Raw genomic sequence first — 19070 nt, 5'->3', positions numbered from 1 at the left:
TGTGACTCATGAGAAATCAAATGCTGGGAGTTTTGGTCTAAGAGCTACAAAAGAAGACAGCCATGCAGATACTATTCTAACCTCTGTGCTTGGATCAGTGGGTAACCTTTGGAAATCAGGGCTCCCTTTTGCTTACCTAGCCATAAAATGAAGCTACTATTCATCTACCATAACGCAAGAGTGAATGGAAATTCTGTACACCTAGAAGGGAAAGGACTGAGCAGGTTTCTTCTCCACCTTGAGAGGGCATAAATACATTTGCCGGGCTGTAAGCTTCCCTCTATCAGGAATAGTTTCAGGTAATAATGTGGTCTTGTGGTATACCAGTCCAGGTATAGGATAAAAGATTATGAGAACCTATACCACTAGGCCAGAAGTTCAAAGAGAAATTCCTAAGCTTACATAGTATTGTGCTTTTGTCCGTGAAGCTTTCCCATGAACAGTGCACGCGTCAACCTGAAAGGAGGAACCCAGAAGTTATCAGTGCAAAGAAGGGAACAGAGACTTGGTTATACCATTCTTGAAAGCCTTTCTCAAGTTCAGTGTACCATATGCTCATGTAACTTTTGCCTGCCTCACATCTTTCCATCAGGGAAGAGGAGGAGGAGAATCCATCACTGTGCTGCCCCTCTTCTTCCTGGTTCTCAGTGTTTGCCTGTTATTTTCTAGGCAGCAGTTGCTCTCAAAATGGCTGCTGTTATAGCAGCTGACCAAAGAAAAGGCCACAGTAACTACTGAGGGCCAGAGTGGCGACAGAAGGGAGGACACAGTAGCAATTTCTTCCTTTCCCCCAACTTCCACACAAACACAAGGCAAGCACAGACCCTACAATGCAGTCCAGAGTAGCAGGGGACTAAGCCACATTGAACTGAGTGGTGAAGACATGGAATGACAGGACTTCTAAGAGAGTAAAAAAAAAAAACACAGGAGAGAAGGTGGGGTAGTGAAGGAGTTGCAGCCCTCAGAATATTATAACAGTGGAAGGAAATGGCAAGTATCTCCTAACGTTTGTCTAGATCTAAGACAGGTTGTACAAAATGCTCTACATGTCAACCACCATCTCTTCACATCAAATTGTCTCTGGAAAACACCAATGGCTAATGGATCCACATCTGAGCCACTTCACTATTTCAGGAAGTGAAGTTACTCAGCCAGTCTAACACATATAGTTGATCAGGTTTGGTTTTTAAACTGTTTATGTAAATCCCCCTGAGAGCTTCAGCTACAAGGCTATGAACAGATAAAGCAGCAGTAATAATAATTTACACTTACATGCTAACATGCACTTTGAATCCTGCTGGGGAGAAAACCTGCTAGATAAGATAAGATAAGATAAGATAAGATAAGATAAATTTATTGTCATTGTCCATATATACACAGTATACACAACAGGGGTGATCTGGTGTTCTTGAGCATTAAAAAATGAGAAGTCTTAGGCCCTCTGTCCTCCCTTGCCACTTTCTGGTTGTAGAGTCTCCATACAAGACAGCTTTGTTTTTAAAGCACATAATATGTTTAGATCCTGCCTAGCTCAAATTACCTTGTCATTTCTAATACAGCTTAGAGCACTGCACAGTCAGGACAGATTTTTTTAGACAGAAACTCAGGCCGTTACAACTGTGTTAGAGAGAGATCAGCCCTTCCCTTATTCAGAGTGTTAAAAGGTTCAATCTGATACCGAAACCAGGACATCTGAACCCCAAACAGTTTACCAAGAGAAAGTATATTAAAACAGCTGAGGTGTGTGTGTCTGTATGCAAGAAGGACGTCAGCAGCTACCTGAATCAAGAACGACCTAAGCAATACTTGGTGTTCTTTCACAGGGAGGCACCAGCAGAGTGCAACTGGGCTACTTAGCACTGGCCATATTTCCAGAGGTATTTTGACAGAGAAGAGAAAATGCTACATGGACACTCTGGCACCAAAAGGAAGCTGGTTCAACAGGATGGGCATCTCCAGGATTTTAACAGGGAAAAGTCAGAAATTACATAAAATACCATATGATGCTATAGGCAAGTAAAAAGAGATTCTTCAGTCCCACTGCCTTGTAAGACCACCTGACTCCTTACTGACAATGCAGGAAGTCTTCAGAGATCCCACAAGCTGTCTGTTTCAGAATGGCTTTCAAGGCTGGATTCTTTTGCGATAGAGGTAGGCATTGCTCACTTGGTTCATGATAACCAGGCTGGTGAGGATAGGACACAGCATGGAAAGATACCAGGAGACTCCAGTTACAGATATGGTAAACCACAAGGAACACATACCCAGCATCAAACTGGCACAGCCAAGAATGTAACCGATCAGCCCTGATGTGGCATGATAAAGCTTGAGTTTGCTCAGTGTCCAGTTCTTCATCAGCTTGGGGTAGAGCAGAGCAAGGCCCCCCATGCACTGCATGGTAGCATACAGCACCGTCAGCAAGCCAGTCAAACCGTGCCAGGTGACAAAATGGTCTTTCCCCTTGCGGTACTTGTTATAGCTGATGATGGCCAAGCCCAACACTGCACAGGTGAGTGAGAGCAACTGTAAAGCCCAATGGAAGCGGACCTTGGCCTTCCGGGAGAAGGACTGGAGGAGGGAGCTCTCTGGAGAGAAAGTCAGCAGGGCTTCTGTCATCAGGAAAGAAAACTGGAGAGGCAAAAGAAGACAACACCACTATGGTTTGTTACATTACATTTAGCCAATGGTAAAATTGCACTCATTCCCAGCTTAACAACAACAACAAAAGCTTCCTTGCTTTCCCCCAGCATTTAACTTTGTGTAATAACTTGGGAATTCCTGCCAAATACTGGAGAAGAAATTGTTCTGTCATGGAAAGGCTTATCTCTTTTCTAAAGAAGGTGGTAATAATAATAATAATAATAATAATAATAATAATAATACCCGCCCATCTGGCTGGTACAAATTTTATAGTGATCCTCATCAGCAAAGGAGAAGATAAAAACTTTGTGAGCTGCACACAGAGAAGGAAGGGATAATTATCTCATATTTTAATCCTATCTACCAGTAGGGAATTCTGGATTCGAGTCCCACAACAGGCAGGAGCAGCTGCATCTCCTCTGCCTTTTCCAATTCCTTAGCACAGAATTTCTTACTCCACAACAAGCTGCCTCCAGCCCTTTCTCAGACTATTCGGTCCACTAAACAAAGCCCGATATAGATAAGGTAAGGTTATAATTAGTTATTTAGGAAGACGATTGTAAAGAATGCCTGTGGCTGGCTTACCGCAAGAGACATTAAGAAAGGATGCCAGGAGAACAAGCCTGGAAAGAAACAAAAGCAAGGTGAGTCCCTGTAGACGATCAGTTAGCATACAGCTGAAAATGTGCTACCTGCTATGGAAATAGGATACATCCATTTAAATCCTATAATTAATCCAATTGTGTGGAAATGCTAAGTGTACTAGAATCATTGTTGCTGGAGAGAAGCCATCACACATTTTTGTATACTGTGTACTTCAATTTGGATCCCTTTGTCATTCCTTCTCACGTGAGGTTGAGGGAGGAGCAAAACTTTCCCCAAAATAGACATAACAAAATGACTTCAAAATCCAAAGCGCTGAAAGAAATGCAGTACAGCACTCCAAACACATTGTGGAATTGCATATGAATTCGGGAAAGGTTGCCATTTACTTCGTAGTAGGAAAAAGATAAACAAGCATTGTGGTACCTTAAAGATGGAACAGATCTGCAGTGGGATAAAATTTGTGGCCACAAGTACATGAAACCTTATGCTACACTAAATTGTGGGTTGTAGGTGCAACAGGGATGTTTTTAGAATCTGGCACAACACAGATTATATCCCTCTAAAAAAAATTGAATATTTTGAGCAATGTGGTGTGTTGTTCTGATCTGCAGCCCAAAGGAGGGTCAGTGGAAGTGGTTTGGTGCAGATACCAAAAGAGAAAATCAAAGACACCAGAATGGCCAGTTCTAGTGCTTTATTAAAGAAAAGCATAAACTTACAACACAGCCTGCAAAGCCCCACTGCCATTACAGACATGGGGGGAACACCACAGCAGGAAGCAATCATGACTTGTCCACAAAGTGCTAATAAGTTAAGCATTACTTATACAAAAGACGGCATACTTTTGTTTGACCAGAACTTCTCATCAATCCATCTGAGGGCATAGCTGGAAACTATCTAAGGCAGGCTTCCTCAAACTTGGCCCTCCAGATGTTTTGAGACTACAATTCCCATCATCCCTGACCACTGGTCCTGCTAGCTAGGGATCATGGGAGTTGTAGGCCAAAAACAGCTGGAGGGCCGAGTTTGAGGAAGCCTGATCTAAGGCTTACAGATACTTCCCCTCTGTGGGCAAAGAGCCCAAAATCCCAGGCCCCACAGATAAGCATAGCATCAAAGCAATCCAATTAGTTTATAACAAAGCAAGTGCATATAGAGGTGAGCTCATTGTTGCAACAACTACCAATTAGTTTCAGGGTCATCTTGACTATCAAGATGGTGTTCGCAGTCTCACCTTTGGTTCAACACATGTGCTTTGCTGAGACTGCAAGCGGGAATGCAGTGCCCTATGCCAAAATACCTAAGGCATCACTGAAAATGGGCCTAGTGATCTTGTCTAAAGCTTTTGTTATGTTAAAGGATCATATTTCACTAGAAGACTCGTTTAACAGAGAGAGGCTCAAAGTTTATTCTCATAAAACATCTAGGACTGCAAAGTTAGTAACAGGAGATGTTGCAAAGGATTGGTTTACTGTGACAGAGCTCATGTGTTGCATTTTGTAATGGAAAAACAGAAATGCTACACTATTCGTCAGTAAAGTGCACTGGCCAAACTCTCTCCAGGCAATAATCAAAGACTGTAGTCACAGACATGTAAACTTCATGTGGATGGTCTTCCTAATTCACATAAGGTTTGGAAAAACACAATGAAGGGGATGAACATTAAAATGTGCATCAGGAGCATGCACAGGTTTCTTGCAGGACTGAGACACCATCCTATGTGTTATGTCAGGCAGAAGCTATTCCTATCAGTTTAGGCCCTGTAAAACAATTATATTTAAGAGCAGAAGCGCCCGAGAGCTTAGATGATTCAGAAGCCTATCATGTTGGCTATATGCAGAGTGAGGCCTAAACCACCTGAAATCAGCTCTACAAAGTGCTGGACTATAAGTCTTACTTTCAAATGACTAACATTCTTTACTCACACTCAAGACAGAATTTTGATTGAGTGTATATCTGTCCACGTCTTAGTTTTTAATCAAACCTATGCACAGGTATTGGAGCACATTTTACAATGCACCTATCATTGCATCCTACTTACTTGATCCAGGTCTAGCCACCACAGCTACGAAGATGGTAAATCCAAGCGAGGCAAGGTGCGCAGTAGCACCAAAGACAGCTCTGAGAGAGTGGTATATTCGCGATTCTGTTTCAATAGTCAGAGCCATGTCTTCTCCAGCACAGTTGACAGGATCTTGACCTTCCACCCTTCACCAGTTACCAGCTTCCTTTTTCTGTATGCAGCATGTATCAGCTTCCCCAGCACATGAGGAGGAAACTATAGAATGTTATTGTGCTGATGGGGAAAACATACTTCTCATACTTCTGTTAGTTATCTGAGAAAAAGACAGGCAAAGCTATTAACACCAAAAAATCTGTCATAAGATGGCACAAGGCCCAGCAATAACTTTCACTGGTGAATCTTAAGGGCAGACTAAAGAAAAATCCTGGCTAGCAAAAGAAGACTTTGTTCCCCACCATCTGCTTGATTTATTAGCAATAGCAATGGGATATTTCAGGAAGTCAGCTGAACTCTCCCCTTCATCATGCGCATTCTTTTTTCTCCCTCCCTCATTGTAACTGCAATACCTGTGACAGTGTGGTACTAAAGGGAAGCATTTGCCCATGCCACATTCTGCCTGGCATGTACACAAAATGTGCTGTCTTAGCACATCTTCTCGCCAGAATTAGTGCAGTAGAAAAAAAGTCTCCCACTCCCATGGTTGCAGCAGGGCAGACGCCTTTCACCAGGGAGAAACTAGGACACACTGACAAACTACAAAGCCAGTATAAAGCACTACAAGAGTTACACCACTCTTATTATTGGTTTGCTAAGAAAGCCTGTTGAGTCACAGACATATTTCATTTTATGACAGCAAGTATTGATGCTGCAGCTCCATGGAGTAATGCTATTGAAACGTGGAGGCATTTGGCAGGCTAAGGCATAACCACATTTTTCTTTACGTTCCTCGTGGAATTCCCAAATTAAGATTAGAGCTCTTGAACAAATCTTCAGCCACCAGCACCAACTGGAACACCTAACAGATTCTCCCTGGTTCATGCAAAGCCTAATATGTAAACTATAGTCCTATTCTGCTTCCTGGATTCTCATTGATCAATCCAATTTATTATTGATTAAACACACCAGAAACCTGTGGCCAACTGGTGAGGGGGGAGGTTCCAGGTTGTTGTTTTTTATGTGGCAATACAAGAGAACTCCAAACATCTTATGTACACATGGGTTGCACATTCATTTCTACCCAGCGCTGCTTTCTCTACATGAATTTTGTCCCAGGTGAAGCAACCCCGAGTGGAGAGCTGAAGCAAGGTCCAAGCCCTGTTAATCCCTTCTTTGCACCCTCTACAGATTCTTACTGGAATGAAATCATAGGGTTAACTAGGGCCATATGCATGGGGGGGGGGTTGCCCCAGTAAAGTCTCCAGAGTGGCACCACTGAGGCTCCCAGCCTGTGTGTGCAAATGCATGTGGCTGCCAAACTGGGTCTTTGACCCAGGTGAAATTAATAATAAATAATAATAATTTATTATTTATCATTTATACCCCGCCCATCTGGCTGGGTTTCCCCAGCCACTCTGGGCAGCTTCCAACAGAATATTAAAATACAATAGTCTATTAAACATTAAAAGCTTCCCTAAAGCCTAGTTTCACCCCTGAATTAACAAAGAAATGAGATTGACACTGAAATTAAACTCAAAGGGACCATAGCCAACTGAGAGATGCATTCACTTCTTTTCAAACACAGAATTATATTGTCAGTCAGAGTGAACACTTCCTTTTAAAAGAGTAAAAGAGAGAGAGAGTTCATTCAGTAGTTTCCAAAGTAGTATAAGTGTTCAAACCCAGGAAGCCATAAATAGTGAAATTACCACCTCTATGCTTGATCTTGTAACCGGGTGGCATTTGTGCTTATCCAGTTTAGTGTATTTTATTTAAGCAGTAATTAAACCACAGCAGACTTCAGGAGGAAAATACAGTATATTCACTCTCACCAGCATCCCTTCCTTTTAAACCTGCTGCCACAGATCAGCTGTCGTGTCACGACACTGATCCTGTTGTCTTAAGTATGAAAATATGGTAGAGTCGCCATTGCTCATTCATCTCCCCTCAGCAACCTGTTATTGCAGAGCCTGATCCGGATCTCTTTCTGTGCACTATGAATGGCAGAGCGAGATTTAGTGTGCTTCATGATTCTTCCCCACCCTATTCATTTGTGGAGGGAGGATACCCAGTCTGCCAAATTACAGGGGTGGGGGGAACACCCACAGACCCTTCAGACCCCCGTTTAATATACGGTATACTGTATAGCATATATGCTTATATACATATTTATATATTCGATAGTCATTGGGAGGACCCAATATTGCCTAATCCAGAAGCACATTCTCCTCGGATAAGGCACCCGCCCCTCCTCCTAACTCTTCGCAAAGCGAGATTTTGAGGAGCAGGAGATTTCTGGGTTCAGGTGCCGATTTGCCAAGATCGAAGATGCGGGTCACACAAAGGCATCCCCAGCAAGGCTTCAAGTCACAGGAACAGCCCCACCCACGACAGCTGTGCAAAAGGGGGCAGATCTCGACCCACGCTGCCGCCCACCTTCCCACTTGGGTTCGCATACACACCGAGTTCCTTAGTCCGAACACACACGCACACCCGTGTCCAACAGTAGATCCCGGGGAGCGCGGATTTCACCTACCTGCTCGCGGATGATCCTCATCGCAAGGGAGCAGGAACTCCGATAGAAGCAGAGGAAGCAAGCGCCACCTGCTGATTGGGCAAGGCCGAGACTGGCCTTCTAGGGCCCGCCTACCCTGACTGTCACCCTGCGCATCTGAGAGGCTGAGCCTCGCTGTCCATCACGGGCGAAGTTCTGTCAAATGAAGCCTTCAACCTGATAAGACACGTGACCACCTGGGCAAGTTCTCCTCGACGGCTCCTTTGTTTGGAATTCGTTTTATCGGGAGTCAAAGAAATCTGTGTGCACGCATCTCCGGGACAGCAGTCTCGCCACTAGGCCAGATAAAACGGTGATGGCACGCGCATGCGCCATAAGGTTAATCTCTCGCGCGCGCGTGCCCAGCTGTTTTGCGCCTGCGTTGAAAAGCCAAGCGTTCTCCCCGACTCCGGCCATACTCAGGACTATAGTGTGCGCATGCGTGCTCTTGCTGCGCTCCTCTGTCTGTCGCCGGTGAGTGCGCCTTTCCTTCAGTGCTCTTCTTCGTTCACTTGGGGAGGAGGGAGGGGGCGCTTGCAGGCTGTTTCGCCCGTTTGTGCTGCGTTCCCTGGGGAAATGTGTGTGCGAGTGTAGCTCTTACTTGTCTGCCCACTTAGCAATGAACCTGGAGTTTTCTACACAGGAACAATTTTTTCCAGTGTCTTTTGCCAGCCGGAAGTGTAACAATTTAGAAGGGAAACTGAGCTAAGGAGAGTGAGGGGTTCAAAGCTCAGGCTGAGCTGAGCCAGGGAAGCCCTCCTGAACTGAGGGGAGACGGAAAGGAGAGCTTAGCTGCAGCAGGAAATCACACTGCTTGTCACTGTTCCTTTATATGTGGGAAAGCTTGCATAAACTTAAACTCATGAACAGTGGCGTAGCGTGGGTTGTCAGCACCCGGGGCAAGGCAAGTAATTTGCGCCCCCTAACCCATGGATTTGCGCCCCCTAACACGTGGATTTGTGCCCCCTAACCCCCAGATGTTGCGCCCGGTGCGGCCGGGCCCCCCTGCACCCCCCACGCTACGCCACTGCTCATGAATAAAAGTCCTCAGAGACTTATAAGAGCTATATGATGGGATGTTGTACATAACTGAGGGAGGCATGGTTAACAGCTACAAGAAGTCGTGCCCTTCCTGTGATCTTTCTGGATTTGTGGAGTTCCCTCCCTATTACAAATAACAATTCTTAAAATTATGAGGTATTTACTTGGGAGTATCATCAGTTGTGTATACTTGATCTCTTGCAGTTATCACTATGGAAGTCAGCAGCAGAATTGAGTGTATCTTTTTCAGTGAATTCCACCCAACACTTGGGCCTAAGATAACATATCAGGTTAGTGGTACCAGGCATCATGGTATAAAGAAACTGGTCAGTATATAGTTATGGGACATTGAGAAAGCTGCCTTATGCTATGTTGGATTATTTGTCCATTGAGCTCAGTACTCTCTACTCTGAGTGGCAGCTATGCTCTGGGGTCTCTCTCTGCAGCATAGCTCTTCCTTGACAGTGAAAAACTGATTTATTAAAATATGTTTAGATGGGTTTCAAAGGAGTCCATAGATCTCATCTTGCGACTACTGATCTGCGGATTTAATTTCTGACCCTGCAGGTACCAGAGGATTTCATTTCCCGAGAACTCTTTGATACAGTTCAGGTCTATATCATCACCAAACCTGAACTGCAAAACAAGCTCATCACTGTGTAAGTAGAAAAAATCCACATGAGTCTTGTAGACCACCCTTCCCCTTTAATCATGCCCATCTGTGGCAAAGTAGCACAAAAATATTATATTCAATAACATTAAAATACATCCTCTCTCTTTCTAACAGTACAGCTATGGGGAAAAAGCTAATTGGTTGCCCAGTTTGCATTGAGCATAAGAAGTACAGCCGGAATGCCTTGCTCTTCAACCTTGGCTTCGTTTGTGATGCTAGAGCTAAGACTTGTGCACTGGAGCCTATAGTGAAGAAACTGGCAGGTTATCTTACCACTCTAGAGGTTAGATATGACACAAATATGCCATTCCACAAGAGGATGTGCAGATCACATATTTTAGCAACATGAAAGCTTAATTTAAAGTCTCCTCTGCTTTGTTTTATTGTTGTGTTTTCTTTCTTTGTTCTGCTGAATTGCGCCTGCTGAACTCTGAAATTGACCACCCAAACGTGCAACAGTGCTACTGTGATAGATGTGTGTGACTGTCACAGATACCTGTTGGATAGTACCTGTGACATCACTGATGACCTGGCAGAGCACTCTCCCTGTTCTTTCTTAGGGTACTGTGCAGCTGCTTTTGAAGAGTTTATATATCATCTTTAAGGTTGGTAAAGTGTGAATATTTACCTACTTTAGCATTTCTGAGAAGAAATGGTGCAATTATCTAATTCTTTGCAACAGTGTTCTGCCATGTTGATGTTCTTTTCTAATTTTTAAGAAAATATCAGTGATATATACTTTCTCCCTTCCCACCAGTCTCAAAAGCACACATCTCCTGTTTATTTGCCTATTTGCTTCAAGAAGCATATAGCCTTTTCTCCTGTTTCAGGGTTGCTGCTTCAGCAGCAGGAATATCTTCCTATCCACCTATCACACAACTGCTGCAGGATTGTTACCGATCCTGCAGTTGCACTAATGGTGAAGTTTCTCCCATTACTGTATAAAAAGGTGTGGGTGTGTTTGTTTACACACACATATATACATGCACATTCCCCATGAAAGGTTTTTATTTAGTATGGGATACTTTCAGCACACAATACTACCTCTGCTTCTCATGGTATATTTAAAGGTGCATTTTGGTTGGGGCTAATCATTGACTTTGTTCTTTCTAGCTTGAGAGTGGCTTCATTTCCACTGATGAGAGCAAACAGAAGTTGATACCCATCATGACCATCCTACTTGAGGAACTAAATGCCACTGGCAAATGCACTCTTCCTATAGGTAACTGTCAACCAAAAAGTAGCAGCAAATGCTCCTTTTCAAATTGCATGTTAAATTGCAAGCTTTCAAGTGATTCTTGAAGGAAATGCAGGGAAAGATGGAAGTGTGACACTTTCAGAGCAGGAGAGCACTTAGTGTTGTGTTGCTCTCTCTTTTTTCCTCCAGTTATTGAAAGATAGAAATAGTCCAGTTGCTGTAGAATGTGGTGTATTTCAGGAAAGGGTGGTATATGAATATTAAATCCTACATTGATGCCCTTGAGTTTAGTTTTTGTTAGCTTCAAGAGAATGGCACAAATGTCCATTGAAAGTTGGACTTTCAAGCAAGTTCTTCCTGTCATAGATGATTTATTTCTGATATTCAGACACCTTTATTTTCCTGTCAGCTGTTGTCTGGCTGTCATGACCAAGAGTGCAAAAAAAAGAGAAGTTGTTGGTTGTCATTGTTCAATTAATCTGGATTAGCTCATTGTGCTAATTTCATCAGGCTCCCCCTTCCTGTTTCAGGCATGCAACCCTGTCTGCTTCTAGGGACCCTTTTGTTTCCCCCATCTGATAACTTTGCAATTGGGAACCAAGCAACAAACTAAAGTTCAGATTTCAAAAGATTTAGATAAGATGTTTTGGTTTACATTTCTTAATCATTTATTTCATTAAATTTATATTCTGCCATCATCCCAAAAGAGCCCGGAGTGGCTCAGGAACATTGTTCTTATTTGTAAGCTCTTGGGATGGAACCACCCCAGTTGTGCTATATTTAAAAAAGTCACATCATCAAAGTACAGTGCAGAGATCCATGTGTTCCAATTGCAGCTGTCCTATCAACCAGTGTTAAGATTCAGCTGCCAGTTCAATGAACTTCTGTACATAGATTGGGGTGGGTGGAACCATTTTGTACTTTGCTTCAGGCAGCAAAACATCTTCAGAAGTGCCTAGCTCTGTCCTCTTTTGCTCCTTCATACAGATGAATCAAACACCATTCACCTGAAAGTGATTGAGCAACGCCCAGATCCCCCCATTGTGCAGGAATATGACGTTCCTGTCTTCACCCAAGATAAGGATGACTTCTTCAATTCCCAGTGGGATCTCACCACTCAGCAGGTTGGTACCCACAATTGTCTTGTTTAATACAATAGTGTGATGGTAGCAAAGGCATCTTCACAGTCCCCCACCCCCAGCTAATTAACCTTGCCTGGCCATAGAATTTTGTGAGAGAGGCTGGCCATTAAAGTCAATTGGCAAATTATCACAAGAAATATGTGATTTTTAGGCAGCCTGATCCTGTGCAAGTCTTCTGAGAAGAAATGTGTTTCTGTAAGGTGTGCCTGTTTTTCTTTCCCTTTAACATGTTACTCTTATACTTACTGATTCATTTTTCTCAATGAGCACTGAATGGTACACATGAGAAGATTATTCCCCAGAATTTACGGTAATAATGAGAGGAGCCTCCAGTATCAAACTTTGTAGAATCTGAAACACTAGTCACAGATGACTTCAAATACTGCTGAAGTGTACTTGTATAGTTGGGTTTGTGTTACTGCTACTTTAATAATTGCTTCCTTTTGTCATTTTGCCTGGAGGGTAGACAGGAACGCACTTCTCTCGTATAGTACACCTTAGGAAAAAGTCCTCTAAGGGGACGTGGGTGGCGTTGTGGTCTAAACCACTGAGCCTCTTGGGCTTGCCGATCAGAAGGTTGGTGGTTCAAATCCCCACGACGGGGTGAGCTTCCGTTGCTTGGTCCCTGCATGCCAAAAAGTGCAAGTAGATAAATAGGTACTGCTCTGGCGGGAAGGTAAACAGTGTTTCCATGTGCTGCTCAGGTTTTGGTGTTCCGTTGTACCAGAAGCGGCTTAGTTATGCTGGCCACATGACCCGGAAAAAGCTGTCTGCGGACAAACGCCAGCTCTCTCAGCCTGTAAAGCAAGATGAGTTTTGCAACCCCAGATTTGTCTGCGACTGGACTTAACTGTTGGGGTCCTTTATCTTTACCTTTGGTCAGTTTAAAGCAGCATTACCCCTATGGTTGATGCGCAGGGGGTGAATGAAGACCTAGGGGTCAAAAAGAAGTTTGAGGTATAGTGGGGAGGGGAATAATTAAGAATTCTTAAGATTCAGAAGTAAAGGGCATGTACAGAGTGCACCTCTCTTGCCAGGGAGGAATCTCTGTATTTAATCAGAGATTTGTTTTTTTATGATTCCTAGTAGTGGTGACTTAAGATTAATAAATGTTGATTATATATTGCTATTTCACTTACATTCCTAAGAATTTGGGTTGAGGTCAATGACAACTTTATAAGCTCATCAAACTCATAAGCTTGGTGTCAATAAAGTTTGGGAAATGCTGGTTTATAAAGGAAAAGGGGTAATGAGATGCAGGCAAACATTCTTAAATACTTAATGCTCACACATGTTTAATACTGTTACCTCACTGCTTTCCCTGGTTCTGACCTGGATACTGAAAGTGAAGATTTTTTGAGTTCAGATGTCACTTGAGCCTTCTACATTCATGTCAATTCTGAGATGATCTAGCCTTGTCTTCCTAGTTGTGTGAAAAGTGTGATTGTGCATGTACATCCATGCTTAGCCTTGCATTATATGCATATGCTCTCTTCCAAGATCTTGCCATACATTGATGGTTTTCGGCATGTTCAGAAAATCTCAGCTGAGGCAGACGTGGAGCTCAATTTGGTTCGAATTGCTGTCCAGAATCTCTTGTAAGTACCGGGTGCCAAAGGGAGAACAAGGCATTAGCTTGATTGCAAACCAGTTGGGATTTTTAGATTCAGTAGATTTCAGCCCTGTTGTTTTCCTGTCCTCCATTTCTTTTAGCTCTCTCTTTGCTCTATCACCTTTTACTTTGTTTGCAATTCAAGCACAATCATCTGAAGCAAAAAGGCAAACAAACAAACCCTGGATTCAGAGCTAAACTAGACAATAAATGTTTTACTCCAAACTTGAAGCGTGTTAGAGTGTGAGTGTGTGTGTGTACATGTAGGCATGAAGTGTAAAATGTGGAAATTTGGAGAATCCTGTGCCTGGTGTCAATTAACTTTAAATAATGAACTGATGTCCTTTAGGGTGCAGCATTTAGAGTCACACATATTTTGGAGTCTCACATACCGTATATTTTTCACACATGCAAGTCACTACTTGTGACTGCACTGTGGAAACTTATGCCTTTCCCACTCTTGTCTGTGATTGGGGAGGTTGGTCTTTCATGTCAAGAAGCATAGTGAATGCCAGCCAAGCAGAAATCTCAGCACCTGTCTTAGAAAGTACTGTATATACTCGAGTATAAGCCTACGTTTTCAGCACATTTTTTATGCTGAGAAAGTCCCCCTCGGCTTATACTCGAGTGAGGGTCCTTTCAGGCTGCTCCTTCCTCCTCCACCACCTTTGCCACTGTCAGTAACAAGCAGCCCAAAAGCAGCCCTTTCGGGCTGCTTGTTCTTTCTCTGCCGCTGCTGCATCCAGCCTCTGCCTCTCGGCAGCACCCTAGGTAGACAGGGGGACGAGAGGGGCTGGGGGGGAGAGAGAAGCCCCCTCTGCTGTGTGCACATGCACGTGCACACACACACACTGGCCCACCAGGAGGTTTGTGGTGTGGTGAACCGGCTTATACCTCGAGTCAATAAATTTTCCCAGTTTTTTGTGGTAAAATTAGGTGCCTCGGCTTATATTCGGGTCGGCTTATACTCAAGTATATACGGTAAGTGTTGTTTATTTTTAGGGTTACAGAAATTTTGCAAGATGCACTTAACACTATGTTAGCTAAAGCTAACACCTTTCTTTCATGTTAAGCGTCTACCCTGTCCTAATGTCTTCAGTATTACTATAGGATCGGTATGGAAATTATATCAAATATATTATTTGCACTACTATATACTTTTGCACTCTTTTGGTGCATGAAGTTTTAGTATGGGTTTATTTCTAATGGCTATCATGTTTTTCAGATACTATGGAGTAGTGACTCTAGTTTCCATACTTCAGGTGAGTTTAATGGGTAAGTGGCTCAACATGATTGAGTTTATTTTAAGCAATGGGATGTCTAGTTCATAAATGCGCATACAGTAGAACCTCTACTTACAACCGCCTTCACTCACAGACGTTCCAAGTTGTGACCACGGCAAACCCGGAAGTAACTGTCGGGTTTGCCACTGTTCACGCATGTGCAGAAGCGACAATTGCTGCCCGCGCCTACGCACAACAGCGCCTCTCCCAGTGACCCATTTCGCCATAAGGACGGGCATCCGGAATAATTTAAGTGTACTAAGATTTCTCACTTTCTTCCTCAGTACTCAAATGTATATTGTACCACACCTAAAGTCCAGGATCTGGTGGATGACAAATGTCTTCAAGATGAATGCCTCTCTTATGTCACAAAACCAGGTATGAAAGATGCATAAGGATTGCTGGTAGTTATCAGTCACAATCTTGTAGTTATCCTCATCCAGCAGCATCCCAGCTCTTTCTTCTGTTAATATACTTCTGGCACTTTAGCATAAAGATACACTTATTTGTACAACGAGGCCCCTTCCTGAGATGTTCTGCTATATAGATCTATTTAATTGTTAACACTGGCAGTTCAATGGACTACATTTGGCAGCATTTATGAATTTGCATCCGTCCTGGCTGGATATTTTGTGGGTTATTTGTAGCCCCTGTAGTTATTTGGCTTCACTTAGTACATTTCATATTTTCTGTTACGCTGTTTGTCATATATTGGTATATATTGATCAGTGTATTGATTGGTGTCCTCCAGTTGCAAATGATATTTGAAATACATTTAGCTGGGTGTATTTAATTAGGATATACTTCACTGTAATCACCAGGTGTTTCAATACATTTTCTTGTATAATTTTTGGATAGGTCACAAGCGAGCCAGTTTGAGAGACATTTTCCAGCTCTACTGTGGGCTGAGCCCTGGCACAACTGTACGAGACCTCATTTGCCGCTACACCCTACAGCTCCAGAGAGTGGATGAAAGGTTGGAGGGTGGCTTGTTTTATATTATTTTTACGCATGGGAATGACTCTTCAAGTCATACTACCTTGCTGTACCCTCCTTAGCTACTGTTTTCAGATGGCTAAAAGAAGAGACCATGATTTGGCTAAAATTGGAAAGAATCAGAGGGTAGGGCTCATGAAATACCTTAAATGCCCTCACCTTTTCCCCTATAATCGGAACATTGCTTACTCTGCCAATTACAAAAATACAAAAAGTAATGCTCAGTATAGCAAGTGACAGAATGAGCCACTTACTCATTCTCAGAGACTTTTCTAGGTCTCCTATAGAGATCATAGGGATTGTTCCTGAAAAGAACAAATATAATTTTTGCCATCCTAACAGGGAAGTTTTACATTCTTTAAATAGGGCTTAATACTTTTTCTGATATAAATATTGCATCTGCTCTGTTACTTTAATGCCTAAATAGCAAACAGGTTTGTTTGCCTATTAGACACAAATCCATGATTTCTGTTAAGAGTTTGAACTGTATCATCTGCATATTATTTTTTGCTTCATTTTTGATATATATCCCTTTAATATTTTTGTTAATTCTAATTTTGACCACAAGTAACTCCATTGTGAAAGAGCTGAGAGCACTCCTGTTTAGTCCCTAGAGAATTCATGTTTTGGACATCATGCCATTTACACAAACTTTGGCTATATAAAGAACTTTAATTTATGTAATAAATCTGTGTCCTTTCCTTGAATGTTTTAGTTCTCTCTTTCAGGAAGCTCGTCCAGTTTGGCCTGATGAAGGGCCTTATTCGACGGCTCCAGAAGTATCCTGTGAAAGTAGCCCGGGATGAAAGAAGTCATCCAGCCAGACTGTACACAGGTTGTCATAGCTATGATGAAATCTGCTGTAAAACAGGTAAGGAATTATCCGTCTACACTTATCCACCCAGCAGTGAAACTGCACATAGTTTACAGTCTACCAAGCAGCAAATCGGATAAAAAAACAACATAACATAGCAATGAAATAGGCAGTAGTAAAAGTGACTAAATCACCCAAGTGATAAAACTTGCACTGCAAAAGCCTGTTGAAATGCATGGCTTCACAACATGCCTAGAACTACCGTATTTTTCGCTCTATAACACGCACCCGACCATAACACGCACGTAGTTTTTAGAGGAGGAAAATCTGTAGGCATGCCACCCGTAGGCATTCCCTCCATAACACGCACAGACATTTCCCCTTACTTTTTAGGAGGAAAAAAGTGAGTGTTATGGTGCAAAAAATACGGTATTTATTTCCTTAGAGTATTTATATAGCCCTGAGAGGTTGTCAGTGCAGCTTAAAAGGGGTTCTCAGAATAAAATCACACTCAAATCTGGTACAGGAACAAAAATTTTTTAGCATGCATCTGGAAGAAGGATTATTCAGGCTCTCCTTGTTCTTCCCTGTGGTCGGACAAATGAGGGGTAGAACAACTGGAACAATGTCGCTTAACATGCCTCCAATTCAGATTTGGCACCACCATGAAAAGAGCAAGGTGCACCAAAGAGTGTACCAAAAGAATGAATTAGGGATACCCACAGTATATACGTATACACATATGAAATAGTAATGCCCCTAAATCTTGCACAATTACTATTCCTTATCAGGCTGCCATAGCTGTGTTGTAAATGAACTGGACTCTTCAGAGCCTCCCGCAGGCTATTACTGACAGGCTTGACTCCAAAATTCTTTTAGATTTTAGTTTTGGAGTGGGATCTGTCAGTGGCAGCTGAAAAAATCGTGACTGATAGGGGGTCCCATACCTTCAAAAGCACTTTCATATATCTGTCACCATGGAGTCCTATTAGTAGTACTTTATATCCTCATTCACTAGTATTTTGTGTTTCCTCCTTAGGGATGAGCTATCGGGAGCTGGATGAAAGGCTGGAGAATGACCCCAATATAATTGTTTGCTGGAAATGAGTCTCCAAAAAGGGGGGCGATTATTCATCATGTCCTGTTTACTACTGTGCTGCCTGGGACTGCTCATGATTTCTTCAGAAATCATTAAAAGCAACATAGCTCAAATTGTGTTGCATGATGCACCATTGGTGCCTGGAACAAGTGAGCTGGATGGACTTGGATTTCTTTGGATTGTTTAGCGAAGATACACGTTTTAGTGAAGGTCACATTTGTCTGGGCAAAACACACAGATGTATATCAAGAAGTTTCGGGAGTTCCATTTTCGTTTAAAAAATAATTAAACCAAGTTTTGCAATGCTATGAAGTTGAGCAGTGGGGCAGGTGACTGCTTAAACCTATTCCCAGCTACCCATGGCGTTATGGATGTGTGTTTACAAGGCTGAAATGCTGGTTGTTATTAATCTGGCAGTATTATCCTGTAGTAGCAAGAAATCACATAATTCCTTTCCTTGTGTAAAGCATTGAAGGAAAAAGTTCTGTAACATTGTACAATAAAACAGAAAGATAATTGCATTACCCATGTTCCTGTCCCAATTGCTTTGAGTCCTTCCTGTGTATTACTGGTAATGGGGAGGAACGATGGGCATCTTATAAAGCTAATGTGGAACCAAATCATGTTTCTGTGCAATTAAGAATTTAAGTGTAGAAGCAATAGATAGCGGACACAAAGATTTGACACTTGCAAAGAAATAGAAATGGTTTGGTTACTTGGGTGTCTCCAATTTAATATTTAATTACCTTTCTTATTAAATCATTTGCCACTTATGTATCCCAAACCTCTGGGTTTATTAGATGACATATATTTTGATATTGGAGCAGTGTATTCCTTTTACTGAATTCTCTTAACCCAACCGCCATGCCTCTAAGATGGTTGTGGGTAATGATTAATAAATTAGGCATTCTGTTAACCATCTCCCATATTTACCTTCCCTGATATTTAAGAAAGGAAAAAGGTTATGGATCTAAGTTATACTTTAAATAGAGCCTTGCTTTCAGTCTCGGTGCTGCTATTACTACTACTCACCTGCTATCTAGAAGTCCACGTGACGGATTAGGTTTAGCCTTCCCTCCCCAACTTAGGTTTGAGTGGAGAAGGGCAGATTCAGTTCTGGCACAATTTATAATGATCACACAGCAAGCGCCATGGCCAAGTGGGGATCTGAATGTGGTCTCCTTAGGCTAAGACCAATGCTGTCCAGTGTATAGTTTCTTCTAACCGGAGTAG

The 19070-nt window shown here is 42.5% G+C and overlaps 2 protein-coding genes across 4 annotated transcripts; one reads left to right on the top strand and one right to left on the bottom strand.

Moving 5' to 3' along the window:
• Positions 1-1946: 1946 nt before the first annotated feature.
• Positions 1947-8323, bottom strand: LOC128408159 (transmembrane reductase CYB561D2). Of its 3 annotated transcripts, XM_053377448.1 has the most exons (5): positions 7962-8323; positions 7258-7419; positions 5288-5500; positions 3226-3263; positions 1947-2628 (listed from the first exon to the last, which is right to left on the bottom strand). In XM_053377448.1, exons 3-5 carry the CDS (start codon positions 5412-5414, stop codon positions 2125-2127), a joined length of 669 nt encoding a protein of 222 aa, XP_053233423.1. In that variant the 5' UTR covers positions 5415-5500; positions 7258-7419; positions 7962-8323; the 3' UTR covers positions 1947-2124. The 3 variants fall into 3 exon arrangements, with proteins under 3 accessions (XP_053233423.1, XP_053233421.1, XP_053233422.1); XM_053377446.1 differs by lacking the exon at positions 7258-7419 and having other exon boundaries at positions 5288-5582; XM_053377447.1 differs by lacking the exon at positions 7258-7419.
• A 10-nt stretch (positions 8324-8333) lies between these two features.
• On the top strand, positions 8334-18358 carry NPRL2 (NPR2 like, GATOR1 complex subunit). Its single transcript, XM_053377438.1, has 12 exons — positions 8334-8453; positions 9225-9310; positions 9588-9679; positions 9808-9976; positions 10807-10915; positions 11879-12015; positions 13534-13631; positions 14871-14907; positions 15213-15306; positions 15787-15904; positions 16653-16795; positions 17778-18358. Exons 2-12 carry the CDS (start codon positions 9233-9235, stop codon positions 17843-17845), a joined length of 1143 nt encoding a protein of 380 aa, XP_053233413.1. The 5' UTR covers positions 8334-8453; positions 9225-9232; the 3' UTR covers positions 17846-18358.
• Positions 18359-19070: the final 712 nt, after the last annotated feature.

This window comes from Podarcis raffonei, chromosome 2 (assembly GCF_027172205.1).
Source record: "Podarcis raffonei isolate rPodRaf1 chromosome 2, rPodRaf1.pri, whole genome shotgun sequence".
NCBI classification, from domain to species: domain Eukaryota; kingdom Metazoa; phylum Chordata; class Lepidosauria; order Squamata; family Lacertidae; genus Podarcis; species Podarcis raffonei.
The sequence above is the reverse complement of the archived record's forward strand: the minus strand, read 5'-3'. Positions and strand labels throughout refer to the sequence as shown.

Bases quoted from the DNA above. Each gene is read 5' to 3' on its own strand.
- NPRL2 (XM_053377438.1), top strand. From the start codon at position 9,233: ATGGAAGTCAGCAGCAGAATTGAGTGTATCTTTTTCAGTGAATTCCAC. The intron at 10,916-11,878 runs GTAACTGTCAAC...TCCTTCATACAG, and splicing joins CAAATGCACTCTTCCTATAG to ATGAATCAAACACCATTCAC. The intron at 15,307-15,786 runs GTATGAAAGATG...ATTTTTGGATAG, and splicing joins CTCTTATGTCACAAAACCAG to GTCACAAGCGAGCCAGTTTG.
- LOC128408159 (XM_053377448.1), bottom strand. From the start codon at position 5,414: ATGGCTCTGACTATTGAAACAGAATCGCGAATATACCACTCTCTCAGA. The intron at 3,264-5,287 runs GTAAGTAGGATG...GTTTCTTTCCAG, and splicing joins GGTGGCTAGACCTGGATCAA to GCTTGTTCTCCTGGCATCCT. The intron at 2,629-3,225 runs GTAAGCCAGCCA...TTGCCTCTCCAG, and splicing joins CTTTCTTAATGTCTCTTGCG to TTTTCTTTCCTGATGACAGA.